At 37.8% G+C, this 16486-nt stretch overlaps 1 protein-coding gene across 2 annotated transcripts in view; it reads right to left on the bottom strand.

The window, feature by feature from the left end:
- FNDC3B (fibronectin type III domain containing 3B) overlaps window positions 1–16486 on the bottom strand; it is a 332590-nt gene that overhangs the window by 94948 nt on the left and 221156 nt on the right. For both annotated transcript variants that reach the window (XM_004674965.1, XM_012732895.1), the window contains exon 7: window positions 9883–9941. In XM_004674965.1, coding sequence (XP_004675022.1) covers window positions 9883–9941 — 59 coding nt within the window. The remainder of the gene's footprint in view (window positions 1–9882; window positions 9942–16486) is intronic.

Here is a 16486-nt window from a genome sequence, read left to right as displayed (position 1 = left end):
AGTTCTGTATGAATAAAAAATAAATCTTAAAAAAAAAAATGAAACCCAACTTTCTGTGGTCCCTAGAAAACACATTTAACTACAAAAGATAAACAATGACTGAAAGTAAAGATTGGGAAATAATCCTATAAGCAAATGGACCAAAAAAGAAGGCAGGTACTTAGATCAGGTAAAACAGACTTCAAAGTAAAAAGGTAGAAAGAGACAGAGATGGATACTACATTATGATTAAGGGAGCATTACATAGGAAGCTATAACACTCATTAATATACTCACCAAATGAAGGAACACCAAAATATATAAGAAAATTATTATCAGCTCTGAAAACAGACATTAGAGAAAATACATATATAATAGGAGGCTTCAACACCCTACTCTCACCAATGGACAGATCAATGAGACATGCACAGACACTAAAGCTCTAAATAAGGATGTAGACCTCATGGGTTTAACAGATAGCTATAGGACACTGCATGCCCAAAAAATTGAGTAGATATTTTTTCTCAAATGTGCATGGATCATTCTCCAGAATAAATTACATAAGGGGTCACAAGACAAACATCAACAGATACAATAAGATCAGAATCACTCTAAATATCTTCTCTGATCACAGAGGATTCAAACTAGAAATAAACCATGAAAAGGAAAGCAAGCAACTCACCCACTTCATGGAGATTGAAATCTATACTATGCAATACCAGTGGATGAAAGAGGAGATCTACAGAGAAATTAAAAAATACTCTGACTTACAAAATCACAATGAGATACCACTTTGCACCAGTGAGAATGGCACATATTAAAAAAAAACAAACAAGTAACAATAAATGTTGGCTAGGGTGTGGAGAACAAAAAACTCTCCTATACTGCTAGTGGGAATGCCAACTGGTGCAACCACTATCAAAAGCTGTGTGGAGGTTTCTCAAACTGTTAAAAATGGAGCTTCCATATGATCCAGCAATTTCACTCCTAGGTATCTACTCAAAGGGCACAAAAATAATAATCACTTCTATGTTGATTGCTGCTCTATTTACAATAGGGGAGATGTGGAATCAACCCAAATGCCCAAAAATAGGTGAATGGATCAAGAAAAATAGATGAGTGAATCAAGAAAATATTCCAATGTACACAATGGAATATTACTCAACAAATCAAAAAAAGAAAAGATAAACTCATGCTACTTGTGACAACATGGATGGAACTGGAAATGACTGTGCTTAGTGAAATAAGCCAGAAAGAAAAAGAAAACTATTGGATGGCTTTACTCATAGCAGCAGTGTAAGGAAAAATATCTATCTATCTATCTATCTATCTATCTATCTATCTATCTATCTATCTATCTATCTATCTATCTAATTGTAATGAAGTAAAAAAGAACATCAACTAACAACTAGAAATCAGAGACATTCTACAGAGGAGGAGAAGGGAACAAGATCAAACAGGGGTGGTAAGAGCACATGGGACTATGGTAATGGCACATGGGTGAAGTGGTGGTGGAGGTCCACAGGGATTACAACTGAGATGGAAAATGTATAATATGAAGAATAATGTAAAAGATATATTTATAAAATAATTTTAAAAAGAAAGGTAAAAAGTAACTTGATTTGAATGACAATGAGTACACAACACAATGACAACGACAGCAAAAGCAGTAATAAGAGGAAAGTATATAGCAATACAGGCTCACATCAAGGAAAAATAAAAAAGAACCCAAAGAAGCAACCTAATCTCCCATCTCGGAGAGCTAGAAAAAGAACAACAACAACAACAAATCTCAAAAAGTAGTAGAAAAAAAGGGAATAATAAAAATAAAAGCAGAAGTAAACGGAATAAAAATTTAAAAAGCAATCCAAAAGATCAAGGAAACCAAAAGTTAGTTTTTCAAAAAATAAACAAAGCAGACAAACCTCTAGGCTGGCTCATCAAGAAAAAAATGTGAGAAAACACAAATAAATAGCACCATAAACATAAGAGGAAAAATTTACAACAGACTCAGTAGAAACCAAAACAATCAGAAATTACTATGAACACTTACATGCAAACAAGTTCAACAATCTAGAAGAGATGGGCAAATTCCTAGAATGATATAACTATCCAAAGCAGACAAAGAAGAAACAGAACACCTAAACAAACAGACCAATTACAAGCAGTGGATTTGAAGCAGTAATCAAAATACTTCCCTCAAACAAAAGCCCAGGACCAGACAGTTTCACAGATGAATTCTACCAAACATTCAGAAATAAATTAGTGCCTGTCCTATACAAATCTTTCAAAAAATTGAGAAAGAAGGAATACTACCAAATATGTTCTGTGAAACCAACATTATACTAATAGCAAAACCAACAGAAGACAACACACACACACACACACACACACACAAAATGTGAAATTACAGGCCAATTTCCCTAATGAACACTGATGCAAAAATCCTCAATAAAATCAACAGAATTCAACAATGCATCATAAAGATAATACACCATAATCAGGTATGGGATTTACTCTAGGGGCACAAGGATGGTTCAACATCTGAAAATCATAATGTAATTCAAGACATCAACAAAAAGAAAAATAAAAACCATATGATCATATCACTAGATGCTGAAAAAGCGTTTGACAAAGTTTAATAACTATTTATGATCAAGGCCCTTGAAATTTTTGAGAGAGGAGAAACATACCATAACATGATAAAAGCCATATATGACAAACCCATAGCCAATATTATTCTCACTGGTGAACCACTGAAAGCCTTCCTCTAAGATCAGGACCAAGATATTTCCTTTAAGATCCTTTAAGACTGAACAAGCACTCTTGCTACTGCTTTTCAATGTAATACTGGAAGTCCTAGCCAGAACAATAAGATAAGAGAAAGACATACAAGGAATACACCTAGGATAAGTAGAATTATCACTATTCACAGATGACATGATAATATACAAGGAGAACCCTAAAAACTCTGCAGAAAAACTAATAAAAACAATCAAGTTTAGTAGCAGGATACAAAATCAAAACAAAATTCAGTAGCTTTCCTATATACAATCAATCTGAAGTAGAAGAAATTAAAAAAAAATTCCTTTTTTAACTGAAACAAAACAAAAAAATCGAATACTTGGGAATAAACCTAACAAAAGAGGCAAAGGACCTATACAAAGATAACTATAAAACACTGTTAAAAGAAATAGAGAAGATGACACAAAGCAATGAAAAGACATCCCCTGATTATGGGTTGGAAGAATCAGCATTATCAAAACGGCCATTTTACCAAAAGCAATTTACAGATTCAACCTTTTCCAACAAAAATCTCAATGACATTCTTTAAAGAAACAGAATATTGATGAAATTCATATGGACCACAAAAAAACCTCGAATAGCCAAAGCTCTCTTGACTAAAACAAAGGAGAATGGAGATAACATATTCCCAGCCTTCAAACTATACTACAAAGCCATAATAATTAAAAGTGTACTTAAACAGACACATAGACCAATGGGCCCAAACAGAAAGCCCACAGATAAAGTCACACAGATATGGACAGTTAATCTTTCATAAAGGAGCAAAGAATATGCAATGGAACAAGGACAGTTTATTCAAAAAATGGTGCTGGGAAAATTGGACCACTATAAGCAAAAGCGTAAAACTAGACCACTACCTAACACCATGCATAAAAATCAACTCAAAATGGATAAAAGAACTGAACATAAGACCGAAATCATAAAATATATAGAAGTGTTTACTATAGGTAAAACACTACAAGACATACATCTCAGTAACATCTTTAAAGACTCATCCCCAAAGCAAAGGAAGTGAAGGAAAAGATAAACAGCTAGGACTACATCAAACTAAAAGGCCCCTGTATAGCAAAAGACACCCTACTGATTGGGAGAAAACTTTTGCACTCCATACCACTGATAAAGAACTGATCACAAAGATATACAATCGAATTCACATGACTTAACAAAAGCTAAGTAAAACAATCCAATCAAAAAAACGGGCAGAACTTAAAATACACTTCCCCAAAGAGGAAATGCAAATGGTCATCATGCATATGAAAAAATGCCCAACATCCCTTATAATCAGGGAAATGCAAAGCAAAACCACAATGAGATATTACCTACAACAATAAGATTGGCACATATTGAAAAACAAGCAAAAACAAATGTTGATGAGGATGTGGTGAAAAAGGATCTCTCCTATATTGCTGGACGTAAACCGGTCCAACCACTATGGGAAGCTGTGTGGAGGTCTCTCAAACTACTAGAAATTCTACTCCTAGGGTTCTAGGATTTTTGACTCCAAAGGAGACAAAAACATTAATTCAAAAGGATCCCTGTACCGCTATGTCTATTGCAGCACTATTTATAATAGAAGACTTGGAAACAACTCAAATGCCTAAAAATAGATGACTGGATCAAGATGTAGTATAGATACAAAATGGAATACTATTCAGCAATCAAAAAAATAAACTCATGCCATTTGCAGCAACATGGGTGGAGCTATAAAAATATTGGATGGTTACACTTATAGGAGGAATATAGGGAACCAAAGAATGGGTCAGGGAAAAATATAACACAAGCCACAACAAAACAAAACAAAAATAAACATACAGCTATAAAACAGACATTCTACAGGGGAGAGGAAAAGAGAGGGATCTAAATGAGGGTGGGAGGAGCACAAGGGACTACAGTGATACAGCACAGGTGAATGGGTGGTAGAGAGTCTATGGAGACTACATCTGAGAAAAGGAAGCAACTATTGTACAAAAATAAACAATGATATAAAATATATGTAAATTATTTTAAAGCAGAGTAACAATAAAAATGAGTGAAATGAAAAAACAAATCTGATGAGATACTGTTACAAAATTGAGGTAGAGCCTTCTTGCAATGGCTCCTTCTTCCCAGGGCCCTCCCCAGGTTCTGCAGCCGAGCTACCTCACAGAATGTTGGCCCCTCTCACGCTGTGACTTAGCTTTTCACTTGCAGCCTTCTTGGCTTTAACAAACTTCTTTTACACCCAGTTCAAATGCTACCTCTGCTCATTCTTTTAATCATCAGGCGTGGTACCCCTGTGAGGGGCTGTGGACACAAAGATGATTAAGATATGGTCTCCGCTTCAGTAAGCACCAACCTGGTGAGGAGAAACCAGTGCAGGAGGGGCCCCTGCGGAGGGTACACTGAGCACAAAGGGACCTGAAGCAGCTTGAGCTCAATTCAGCGAAGGTTCCTATGTATCCCTGCCTGACCCCTGCTCAGAATTAATCACTATTTTCTTTGTGCTTCAGCCTCATCTTGCTGGTACCTATATTAGTACTTATTTCATTATACTGTACTTTAGTTATTTCTGACTAGATTTTAAGGCAGCATTTCTACCAAGTTACCCGGTGTATTTGCTGAATTCTTTCTCATATCCTTAATGAGTAATCTTAAGTTCCTCGGTATTCTATTTGATTTTTAACTTAACATTATGAGATGAAGATTTCAGTTGATAATTAAAAAGAAAGGTGGTAAGTGGCTCATTTGCACAATTCCAAGAGCACAGCATGTAGTAACCCTAATTCTATGAAGAGTGGTGTGAAAAAACATCACCATCACGCCTTCAAAATAGCTCAGTCAAATGCCAGCACTTTAAAGATACTGAAACCATTAAGTTCACATCAATTTGAACGGTATCTTTTTACTAGCTCTTAAGAATTTACTCTCACCCTTTAGGAACTGGTTAAATTCTTTAATAGAGATGTAGAATATTTGAGGCATCAACTAATGTAAATTCACCTTTTCCCCAGATTCCCTGAGCAAGCTTCAAGGATGCAAAATGTCATCTGAACAAAGATCTCGGTGCATGGGCATTACTCTGATAGGCCAGACCATCAAAAGCACAGTTTTGAGAACTCAGCATCATTTTAAAGAGAGCAGCTACTGCAGATTCTTTCCTTTAGCTAAGCTCCTGCCACCTAGATGACTCTGGGCCAAGCCCTCCTGTGCTCCTGGCTCCCTCCCTTTCACTAACCCCTGGGCCTCAGGTTTCCTTTCTTTAGGCTTTGGAATCCTAAGAGAAAGAAGGCTTTGTTTCGGTTAGAACTTGGAACTCACTTCCATTTCAAGGCAGTGCCAGGAAATTACATGGTGCCTCGCAAGAGAATGTCACATAAAGGGGATTCCTAGGCACTAGATGCCTAGACTCTAAGAGTCAGAGAGGTGAAAACGTTTGTAAGAGATTCGGAACTCTAGGAACTCCGGCTGGGTTTAAGTGTATTTCAGAGAAACAGTTTATCTTAGGAGTCTGTCTCTCTGCTGCAACTTTCTCACCAGCCCTGACACTGAACTGCACCGGAGCAAGGCTAATCTGATCACAGTGATCATCCTGGTTCTTATCCAAAACAAGAAGTTTAGAAGCCATAAAATCAACTCACTTGCTGATGTTTAATCACTCTATTGTAAACAGAAATCAATCTCCTTTGTAATAGTGATTTCTAAAATTACTGGGTAAGACTCAACTTGACATTTGTGTTAGTACTAGTGCCTCAAAAGGGTCTGTTGTGAACACTGGAAATATAAATCTGCATAGAAATTATTTAAATTAAACTGCTCTGATGTACTCTGAGGAATTAATAAAACCACCATCTTGTATATGTATGAATTAAATACAAGTAACAGCTGCTAGCAAAATGTCTATCTTTATGTACGTACATTAGGAATAATAGGACTATGTTGCCTTGCAACAATATGACACATAATCCCTTGTTCTCTGTCTCCTTGCTCCTTCTTTCCTATTTATCCAAGTATTTGCCATTATTCTGTAAAACCCTTCAGTCTTAACTCTCAGGCTATATTATATGCAATTGACATCATCTGGAACAAAACCCCATCATTTGATCTCAAAAGTTACTGGACTGTTACTTCTATATTAAAATATTTTTATGTAAGTTAGTAGCTTCTTATTTGGTTTGGTCTTGCAATTTAACTATGTAGGATGCCTGTTGAGGCAATTAGGGAGTATGCTAAGGAAATATTACCACAGAAATATTGGCTTCACTTAAAAAGTGCCAGCATGAAAAATCATAATGCTTAGGAAAATATAAAAGCAGAAGGTCAAAGAGACCATTAATCAAAGAAAAAGAATACTTTCCGAAACTAGCAACTTCATAATCATCTGCTTCTATAATTTCTAATATGTTATGCACATCACATCTGTTTTCAGCTGTGCTGCTGTTTATCTTTCAAGGAATTTCTTCTTAAAGAGACAGTTATTCCACATAGGTCAGTTTATTCACTTCTGGAACCAACAAATCATCTGTTTCTATAAGCTAAATATTATGAGATAGAAACAATGCAGAAGCACAATGACAGGTCACACTTATTTACATCTTAAAAATAAACAGCCTGGCAGTAGTGGAGGACTACCTTGAGCATCACCTCCAAAACAGAGTAGATAGTGGGAAGGTTGGAGGTGACTGGTGCTAATAGAGGCTAACTCCTAAGCCAGTTAGAACAGCAACATGCATGTACAGTGACGGCTCTATGTGCGCAGTCCCCAAGGCACCAAGTGCTACATTCTCAGGACAACACCTAGTGTATTTGTCCCCCATTTTACTCAATGAATTAAGTTGGATAGTTACAGAACTGGGTTCTCCACAAATTTAGGAAGATGACAATCCATAAGCCCTAAAAATGCCTAAAACACATCACCTGCAAACATCAAAGAAAAATGTATGCTTTTATTTAGAGGTGTTACTAGATGTGACTGAAAGAAAATTTAAAACCTTTTAATAATTGTGTGCCCAACTTTCTGTGGCTCTGCTTCTTCCCCTGGAAGGTGGGACATCCACCCTTCCCATTTCAGAATTGATAAGCCATTGTACAGGTTTCAGGGACTCCGCCCCTACTCCAGATGCTGGAACTCCAAATCCCATCAGTACCAAGAAGAAGCACGCGGGGACGTGAAGACGGAGCTGAGCAGCCAGGTTGGGATAAAACCGGACATGTGGGTTCTGGGTTGGGACCTGGTGGTTCGCCGCTGAGAGTTTTGGCACTCAATCGGTTTTCAGCATGCAGGTGGAGTCCAAGTCAGCAGAACTGGTAGGACATCCTAGTTAACCTGTGTTTCTCTCCCTCTTTCCGTGGGTTATTCCTTTACCTTTCTCCTTATAAAGAAATCCATTATTTAACCTTTTGAGTGTGTCCATAATACGACTGCATCATAAGTGCACGGGTGAAGACCCACAGACAGGCAACCCAATTCATATTGGGGTGCCCTGTAACACTATGAACTATAAAGAAATACTCTACAAGTATTCTATGAGGAACATAAACTTTACTTTTCAGTGCCATGTGACATTTATTATTCTAGCTTTCAAAGATGAGGAAACTGAGGCTTGGGGAGCTTATGTAATTTATCCACTAAGAAAATAGATTCTAGACTCAAGTCTCTTCTAATCTGTCTTACTATTCCACTTCTCACTGCTAAAGTTATCACCCACTCCTGAACTATCATTCCCACAGCTGTCATAGCTTAATCAGTATTTTGTTCCCCTCTCTCCACAGCATTAATGTACCAGACTCTTGCACTGTCCACTACAGTTATTTTCCTGGCTGCCCTACAAATAAAATAAACCCAAATGTCCCTGAATGGCACTGAAGATAGAAGATGATCACGGATATAGACTTATTCTAGAAGAACTCACAGGTTACTTAGAAAGATAAACATTTAAGTAAATGATAGTATACAATGTATTAAATCCAGGCGGAGCAGTGAGGCTGGTGTGGTTGCTGTGGCACTAAGTGCTGTGGAGGGTCACACTACAGGGATGGGACAGCAATCAGGGTGGGCATCGTTGAGGAAGTAACTCCTGAGAGGAGGCACCAAATAAATCCTGAAAGCCTGGGTGTCCATGACACCAGCTATCTAATACGTTGTAACATCTTACCAGTTTCTCTGTCTGACTACAATAGTATCAATCCTCTCCCTGACAAAGTTAGTGCCAACACCTGAATTTGGACTGCTACAGCCTCTCAGCAGCACTACGGAAACAGATTCCTAACACTTGTCTCTCTGGGTTCAACTGCTTCTCATTCCACTTCTATGAGTTGATTATCCCAAAAGGGTAGCCTTGGATATAGAACTTCTTTGCTCAAAAATTCTCAATGGCAGCCTGCTCTTTACTAGACTCCTCCCCACCTGGCCGCAACAAGCATCTCCTCTGCAAGTGCCCTGTGCCTGTTCCCTAACATACCTCAGGCTTTTAGGTTTAAAAATCAATGATGTCCCCTGAGGCATGTTTGGAGTCTTCTGTTAAAAAGTCCCAGTTTTTGAAACACATGATGGATCAAGGTTTTTTAAATCAGCTAGAAAACAATCCAAAGAACTTTGGCTCTCTAAACTAAGAAGGAAGACTGAGTCAACATTTTGTATTTTTCACCTGAATTTCAAAGCACTTTTAAAACCTCTCAACAATTATTTTTCTGGCATTGCACTCAAGGTGTGGGTGTATTTTTTCAGTTAATACTTAAGTATCTTTCTGAAATTTGCCTGGAAAAAAAATGGAATTAGTGAGGTTTCAGAAATTATCACTGCCAAATTTATAGGTACCAGAAAATTATCAAAAGAAGAGGGTTCTGCAGTACTGGCTAGCGGTAGAGGTAAGAAAAGGGTAGCATATTCATTGAAGTTGGGAAGCACAACCAACTGCATTCAGAAAAACTAAATAAAGAAGACCCTTCAATTGATGATGACTAAACAGGCTGCTGTTCCATGCTCCAACAATAATAGCACTATTTCAGAGTCACCGATAATCTGCAATTAGGGTTCCTTCGGCTTACTTACATATTAAAAGCAAAAGACTCTTGAAATACTTCAGAAATTGTCATTTATGCTGAGAAATCCAGAAGACATACCTGTGGCTTCTCTATTCCCGAAAGAATGTCTTGCACCCTCTTTACTTCCAATTCATATTCTGCATGGCAAAAGAGAAAAAGTGAAAAAAACAGTTAATACCAGCAGAAGGCAAGCCTGTCACATTCTTTCTCAAAGGCCTTTAACTAGGGCGATCATTAAGTCAGTTATCTGTAACCAGGAGTTTTGGTATCACAAACATGACAATGAATATCAGAAATACAGTTATTTGGTGTAGGGATTTCACTGTGGTTATATTAATGTGCTATATACTACATAGATTTATATATTCGCAAAGTTGACTAGATTAACACAGAGTTCACCTAAGAATTCAACAGCCACAGAATCTGAGAGCAATGAGATGATGGTTTCAGAGATAGTGACAAGTTCTTAAAGGTTGTGAGTTCAGTTTTTTACCCTTCGAATTTTATTTTAAAGAATTTTATTTTAAAATTGAAGTGGAGTGAGACCAGGTTAGTAAGCCCAGCTCTTCACAGGGCTGCTTGCTGTCATTGTTCAGTTACCTTTTCAAAGAATCCTGCCTCCATGCCCTAGCCTCCTGTCATTCTCATACCTATCTATTATCAAAAATCTGAAAGTTAATTCTCTGGTTTACTTGCTCCTTTATTTATTACTTGCTTTTCCTACCAAAATATATGCTTCAGGAAAGCAAAGATTCAGATAGTTTAGACAGATTTTTTTTTTTGGGTAATGAATAAGATAATATTTTAAACTCTACAGGGACATATAAAAAGGCCTCTGTCACATATTTCTGATTTTTATGTTCACTTCTAAATATGACAACTACCATAGTTTGGGAGATATACAAACACAGGTTGGCAGAAAAGCTACAGTTTGGTGCCCCCCATAGTGATCATATTCGTTACTGGTTAGTCCACAGCTCCCAGCACAGTTACAGCATGTTCAGAGTTCAAAAAACATGTGTAGACCAATCAGTGAACCAAGCTTGTATAAAAATTAATAAGAACTACTTGGGCCAGCCTTAACTTTAGAAGGCTCATGTTCTTTATTGTACTTTGTCTAGCAGAATGTTTACTTTTCTTTTAGTGAGAAAAATGGCCTGTTAGTAATATCTCCTTTTCTTAACTTACATCTAAAAATTATCATTCAATAGACCAGACACCACAAACTTATTATAATTTGGTATTCATGAAAAGATGCACACAATAGATTACATTCATAAGTCAGAAATGTACATTTCCTGGAAGCTCCTTTAATATACCACCAGTTAATTCTGTGAAAGGAAGTATAGCACAGTTGTGATAAATAACTGGTGACTGCTGGGGTAAACTGGCAAAGACAAAACTTTCTCCATCTTCCATTATTTGAGGGTTTAAGGACTCTGTGGCTTCAAACACTCTCACATTTTTAGACAATCAGTCAAAGGAGGTCATTGTTTCCTACTGTCATGTCTGACTCCTTCAAGCCAAGAACTCAGACCATTGTCCTTGATAAGGTTTGAATCAGAACAGAGATCACCTAATCAACAAAGAAAGAAGGGAAAAACTAAATAGCAGTTGTGAGGGAAGACTCTTTAGGACTGTGTAGTAGATCTAGGACTTGTAAAAAGGGGAAGTGAAGGCCCTCCCTGGTGGCGCAGCGGGTTAAAGCACTGCACTGAGAAGCTAAAGCCACTTCCGCATGAGTTCGATTCCCGCCTGCCCCGGAGGTGACCACATGGCGTGGCAGACCTCTCCTGACCCGCCCGCTGCTCCCCTCAGCAGTGTACTTCGTCGATCTGCCTGTTCTGCTCCCCACTCTGTCTCTGGTGAATCCTCTCACCCTCCGCATCTCTGGCCTGTACCCCAGTTCTATATGGATAAATAAATAAATCTTTAAAAAGAAAAAAAAAAGGGGGAAGTGAAAGGAGACTTTTCCCTCATAAGTTGGGAAAAGAGGTTGAATTAAAAAGGGTGGGGGGAGACCTATTTAAAATGATAAAAGAAAGGGTTCTAGGTAAAAGTTGAAATAAAAGTGAAAGTCCTGCTTGACAGAAAACTTTAAGAAGAGGTCAGAACTTTCCTTGTTTGTCTGTTTTAGGTTTTAATCATGAAAGCTGACATTTTCTGAGCGCCTAACTCTGCACTGCTCAAAGCAACATCTCTTTGCTAAGTTTTACATATCCCTTCAAGATAGAATTTTTCAGCCTTAGGTAGGACTGAAGTCTACTTTGCACATCACACCTTCACTTCCATTGCTCAGTACCTTTGCAGATATCCACTGACTCAGGAACAAGATTGAAGAATGAATGAGGACAAGAAGCTCAGAGTGGATACCTGGTGCGTGTTGCCAAATTAAATAAAAAATCTTCTACTGTATCATGACAAATAAACAGAGACTTGGAGGTCATGAGGGAGAAGGTGAAGAGAGACAAGAAGGCTGAGGCACCAGGAATTTGCACTGAGGTGGATGGGAGAAAGGGACCCTCTGAGTCCCAGGAGAAGGTTTGTGTTGCTGGTCTTTTTTTTTTTTTTGGGGGGGGGGGGGTCCTGTTTGTTTAAAGGCAGAAAAAGCTATCAAACAAACAAAGCAAAGGCCTTTGGATTTGGGAAGAGGACATTTTAGAAAAGGAAGCTTAAGAAAAAGTGGGTCATGAATAGAGTGAAATAGACAAAGGTTTCTGAGAAGATCAAAACTAAAAAGGATAAGGTGTGGAGGAAAGACAGGCACAGAAGAAACCCTACCTATTATGTCAGGAGAAAAGTAGTTATAAAAGCCAGACTGGATTCCTTCATTTGAATATAGAAAAAGAAAAAAATGCATTCCCATCCTATCTACTTAATGCTTATCCATTTGTATTGCCACAGACTAAGAGAATAAAGTAAATAAATGCCAGGCACACAACACAATTTGCACACCAACAAGAGTGAAAATAAAATCAGTTTAACTGAGCTAAACTGACACAACATACAAAATAAACTCTTGTGTGAAAGCTAACGGTATAGTATGAAAATGCCAAAATTCATACTCTATGACTTAAATAACTCAGTTTCCTTAGATCTCAGCCTACCTCTCCCTAAGTAAGATTTAACCATACCTCAGAATAGTCTGTGAATTATCAGTCTTACCGAGAGAGCCTTGGAGCCTGGCTAAACAGAGACATTTCAGACTTTAAATCAAGCTGTGGCTTGCTTCCATACTTTTGTTTTCTCCCTGTCTTTGTCTTTCTTACACACAGACCATTTGCAAAAGAGGACAGAAAGGAAAAATTGTTAATTACATTAAAAAAATTAACAGACTGGGAAGTTTTGATGATTTACCTTTGGGATATCGTTTACATAGTGAAAAAGAAAATTATGCTATGCTTGTTTTATTTACCTCTCCTCAATTTGGTATGTGCCAACTGAATGAGACAACTTCAGAAGAGGGAGAAACACAAGGTTCTAGAACAAAGTTGTAGGGCAAGTTACCCCTTCTTCTTTATCTGGCTTTCTTCTTCCCTGTCCTTTGTGGCAAGTAAATTAATCTAGAGGCAAATCTTAAAGATAACTTTGTACTTCTGTTAACAGGGTGGTCCCCAGGAAAAGGGAGGTTCCAGGTTCCCTGCTCCACCCAAAGGAGTGTGGAGCTGAGCAGAGAAGAAAAGAATCTTAAAACTAAGGAAGGGAGACCTGAGGGAGGCACAGGGAGCAGCAGCTCTTGCTTCCTGGTCCTGGACTGGTTGAAACATATGTGGGTGAGAGACCTGTGGGGAGGTTGACTATGGCAGTGTTTATCTTGATTTCGATTTTGCTCTTTTTCTCCCAGACTTGTCTGGCCATTTCTGACCCTTTTCTAAGTAAGAGTCCTGGCCAGAGGTGCTTTAGACTTGTGGAGGGCTTTCAGGCCTTGCTTGGGCCAATCCTTTTTTGGTAGACTTTTACCCATGAGGGGGGTAACTCTGGGCATCTGATTTAGAAATTAAATTCTTTATCCTTTCTGTATTGCACACTCATTGTATTGAAGTTCCTTTCCATTAAAGTTCTTAAATGTTTTGTCTTGATGTGGAGGATGGCAGAACTTATTTTGAGCAGGTGAGTTTGGGAGTGTCCCTCTCCTTGCCCTGTAACACTTCTTTCTCTTTACATTGAAGTTGCTGTGAAACAAGCATGTTAATTAAAACCATTTCCCACTTGTCTCATTTTTGTTTGCCCCCATGATTGAACTTGACCTACATGATGGCCCAACTTTTACATCACTAGCTTCTTAATTTTTTTTAAAAGATTTTATTTATTTATGCACACAGAAATCAGGTACAGGTCAGAGATGCTGGGCCCGTGAGAGGATTCACCAGAAATAAGAGTGGGGAGCAGAATAGGCAGATCAACAAAGTACACTAGTGAGGGGAGCAGAGGGAAAGACAGGAGAGGTCTGCCACGCCATGTGGATCACCTCTGGGGCAGGGATCGAACTTGCACTGAAGCAGCCATGCTGTTTCACAGTGCAGTGCTCCACCACCAAGGAGGGTCAACTTCTTAATATTTTAAAGAATCTTCTTGTAGTAAGGATTGAGTAAGTCAATTAAAAAAATTTACAGGGTACTCTCTGACAGAGAATGCTCCCATAAGAGAGGGAGTATTTTATTTTGCTGATACTTGGGAGTTTGTTCATTCTTGTAAAGGAGTTAGATGGAAATCTCTAGTAGTTTAGACATGCCCCAGTGAGCTGAGAATCATCCCAATCTGAAAACGCTTCAAGAAGGGATGGGCTATGGGTGGGGAGAGAGAGGGACTCAGTGACTTATGTCTATCTTCCTCTTAAATAAGCAGATACTTTTTTTTTAAATAGACAACACTCCCCCCTCCAACCCCTACCTTACACATACTCTAGAGAGAAGCTGTATCATGTGAAATCTAAATTTTCCACAAAATGGTTTTTATGCTTGTTCCAAGAAGAATTTTAAATTTAGAAAGTTGGAATAAATGTAAGCCCTAAACTAATTAAAATATTCCCCTTTACAAATACAATCTATTTCTTGGTTTGTCCCACATTTTTTCCTTGTTAGAAAAGAAGTACAGCCAGACACTTAGCTGTTAGCTATAGAATGTATTTATGGCTGCAACAGCCCCTACATTCCAACTGAATGACATCAACATCATTTCTCTGTAAACCGTCAGTCTAGTTCTGAGCCACAGGGCTCATTTACAGATATACCCAGCATTACACAATATGGTTTCTCAGATTTGCCAAGGAGTTGACTTAGCTACTCTGTTAAAAAAAAAAAAAAAAAAACATATAAAAAACTAGAGAGTGGAGAAAGTGCAACTTCTGGCTATGTCTATTTTGGGGATAAGAGGTTTAAAGAAGCAAATAGTCAATACAAGACCTAATGAAAGAAATAAAAGCATTGGGATAAAAAAGAATAGTAAACAATCAATAAAAGTAGTATATGAACAAAGAAAAATTTGACTCAATAATATGGACAAGCTGGATATCCCATCAATGCTAACTAGAGCTAAAAGGGATGAAAGAAGACAGTTTAAGAATGCTTGTTGAACTGCTTTTCCAATGAGAAAGATAAATCAGTTGTCTTCCTTTTTAAAAAAATATTGCTTATGCTGGGAAAATAGAAGAATCAATAAGTACATACAAAAGTGGAATTACCTAAGAACTTTGTGATAATGATCCACAATTAATGACTTTAAATAAAAACACTAAAAATGTCTAGTTACAGAAATAAATAAATTTCCATCAAGACACTTCAGTTAATCTCCAAAGACAAATATTCCAGAAATACCTTGAGATATCAATCATCCTGATGCCAAAAATGCAAAGACAAATACCTCTCTAGTTATTTTGTTGGGTAAGTGGTTACTCTATTTGAAATTCTGAAATATAGCCAAGGAAATACCAGAGCCTCAAAACTAAAAAGGAAAATGGGCAGGTAAACATATGTTGCGGGAATTTGCCTTCCAGTCTAAGAAAATGTTTTCCACAACACCTTGGGTTTCAAACAGATTCTGGAAGCTTAGAGAAAGGACTAGAGGAGAAAAGAAATCCTTTTGTGGGTAGAGTGCCTGAGTGGACAGAAGAGATGGCTAGAGACTATAAATGGAGTAAGAATGGCTGATTTCCTCCTAGCATCTATTGCCATTTCTGAAATTCACAGGAAAAAGGACTTTCTTTTCCTGGCCCAAGATTTGAGTAAAGTCTTACTGGGAACATTCCGATCAATCCACCTACAGGTAAAATAAATCTCCAGACAAATGTTCAGCGCTTTAGGTAGTAGGAAGGATAACACAGAACTGCAAGGTCTGGGTGTGTAAGGGAAAGCACCAGAAACTTCACCCTTGTCGACTCACAGGTAAACTAAAAGTTTATATCTCAACTATGGTCTTTGATACCAACTAAAATGGATTCTATGTGAAACACTAGCAGACGCATTTCATTCAAATCCCCTAAAGGAGAATTCTTATGTTTACTTTACAAGGCAAGCATCACATGTATGCATGGAACTGGACAAAAGCAGCAAGTATTTTTAAGAACCCCAAATTAAACTGGAGTGGAACACACACACAAAATGATCAAGTATTGGGTTGCTATGCTTGTTGACAAGCTTCGCTCTAGCATTAGTCCTTTCCTTTCTTTCCCTGTGTGTTTGCTCTG

Source organism: Condylura cristata, unplaced genomic scaffold (genome assembly GCF_000260355.1).
Source record: "Condylura cristata isolate star-nosed mole 26May11 unplaced genomic scaffold, ConCri1.0 scaffold00003, whole genome shotgun sequence".
In the NCBI taxonomy this organism is placed as follows: domain Eukaryota; kingdom Metazoa; phylum Chordata; class Mammalia; order Eulipotyphla; family Talpidae; genus Condylura; species Condylura cristata.
This window is presented reverse-complemented; position numbering and strand designations above follow the sequence as displayed.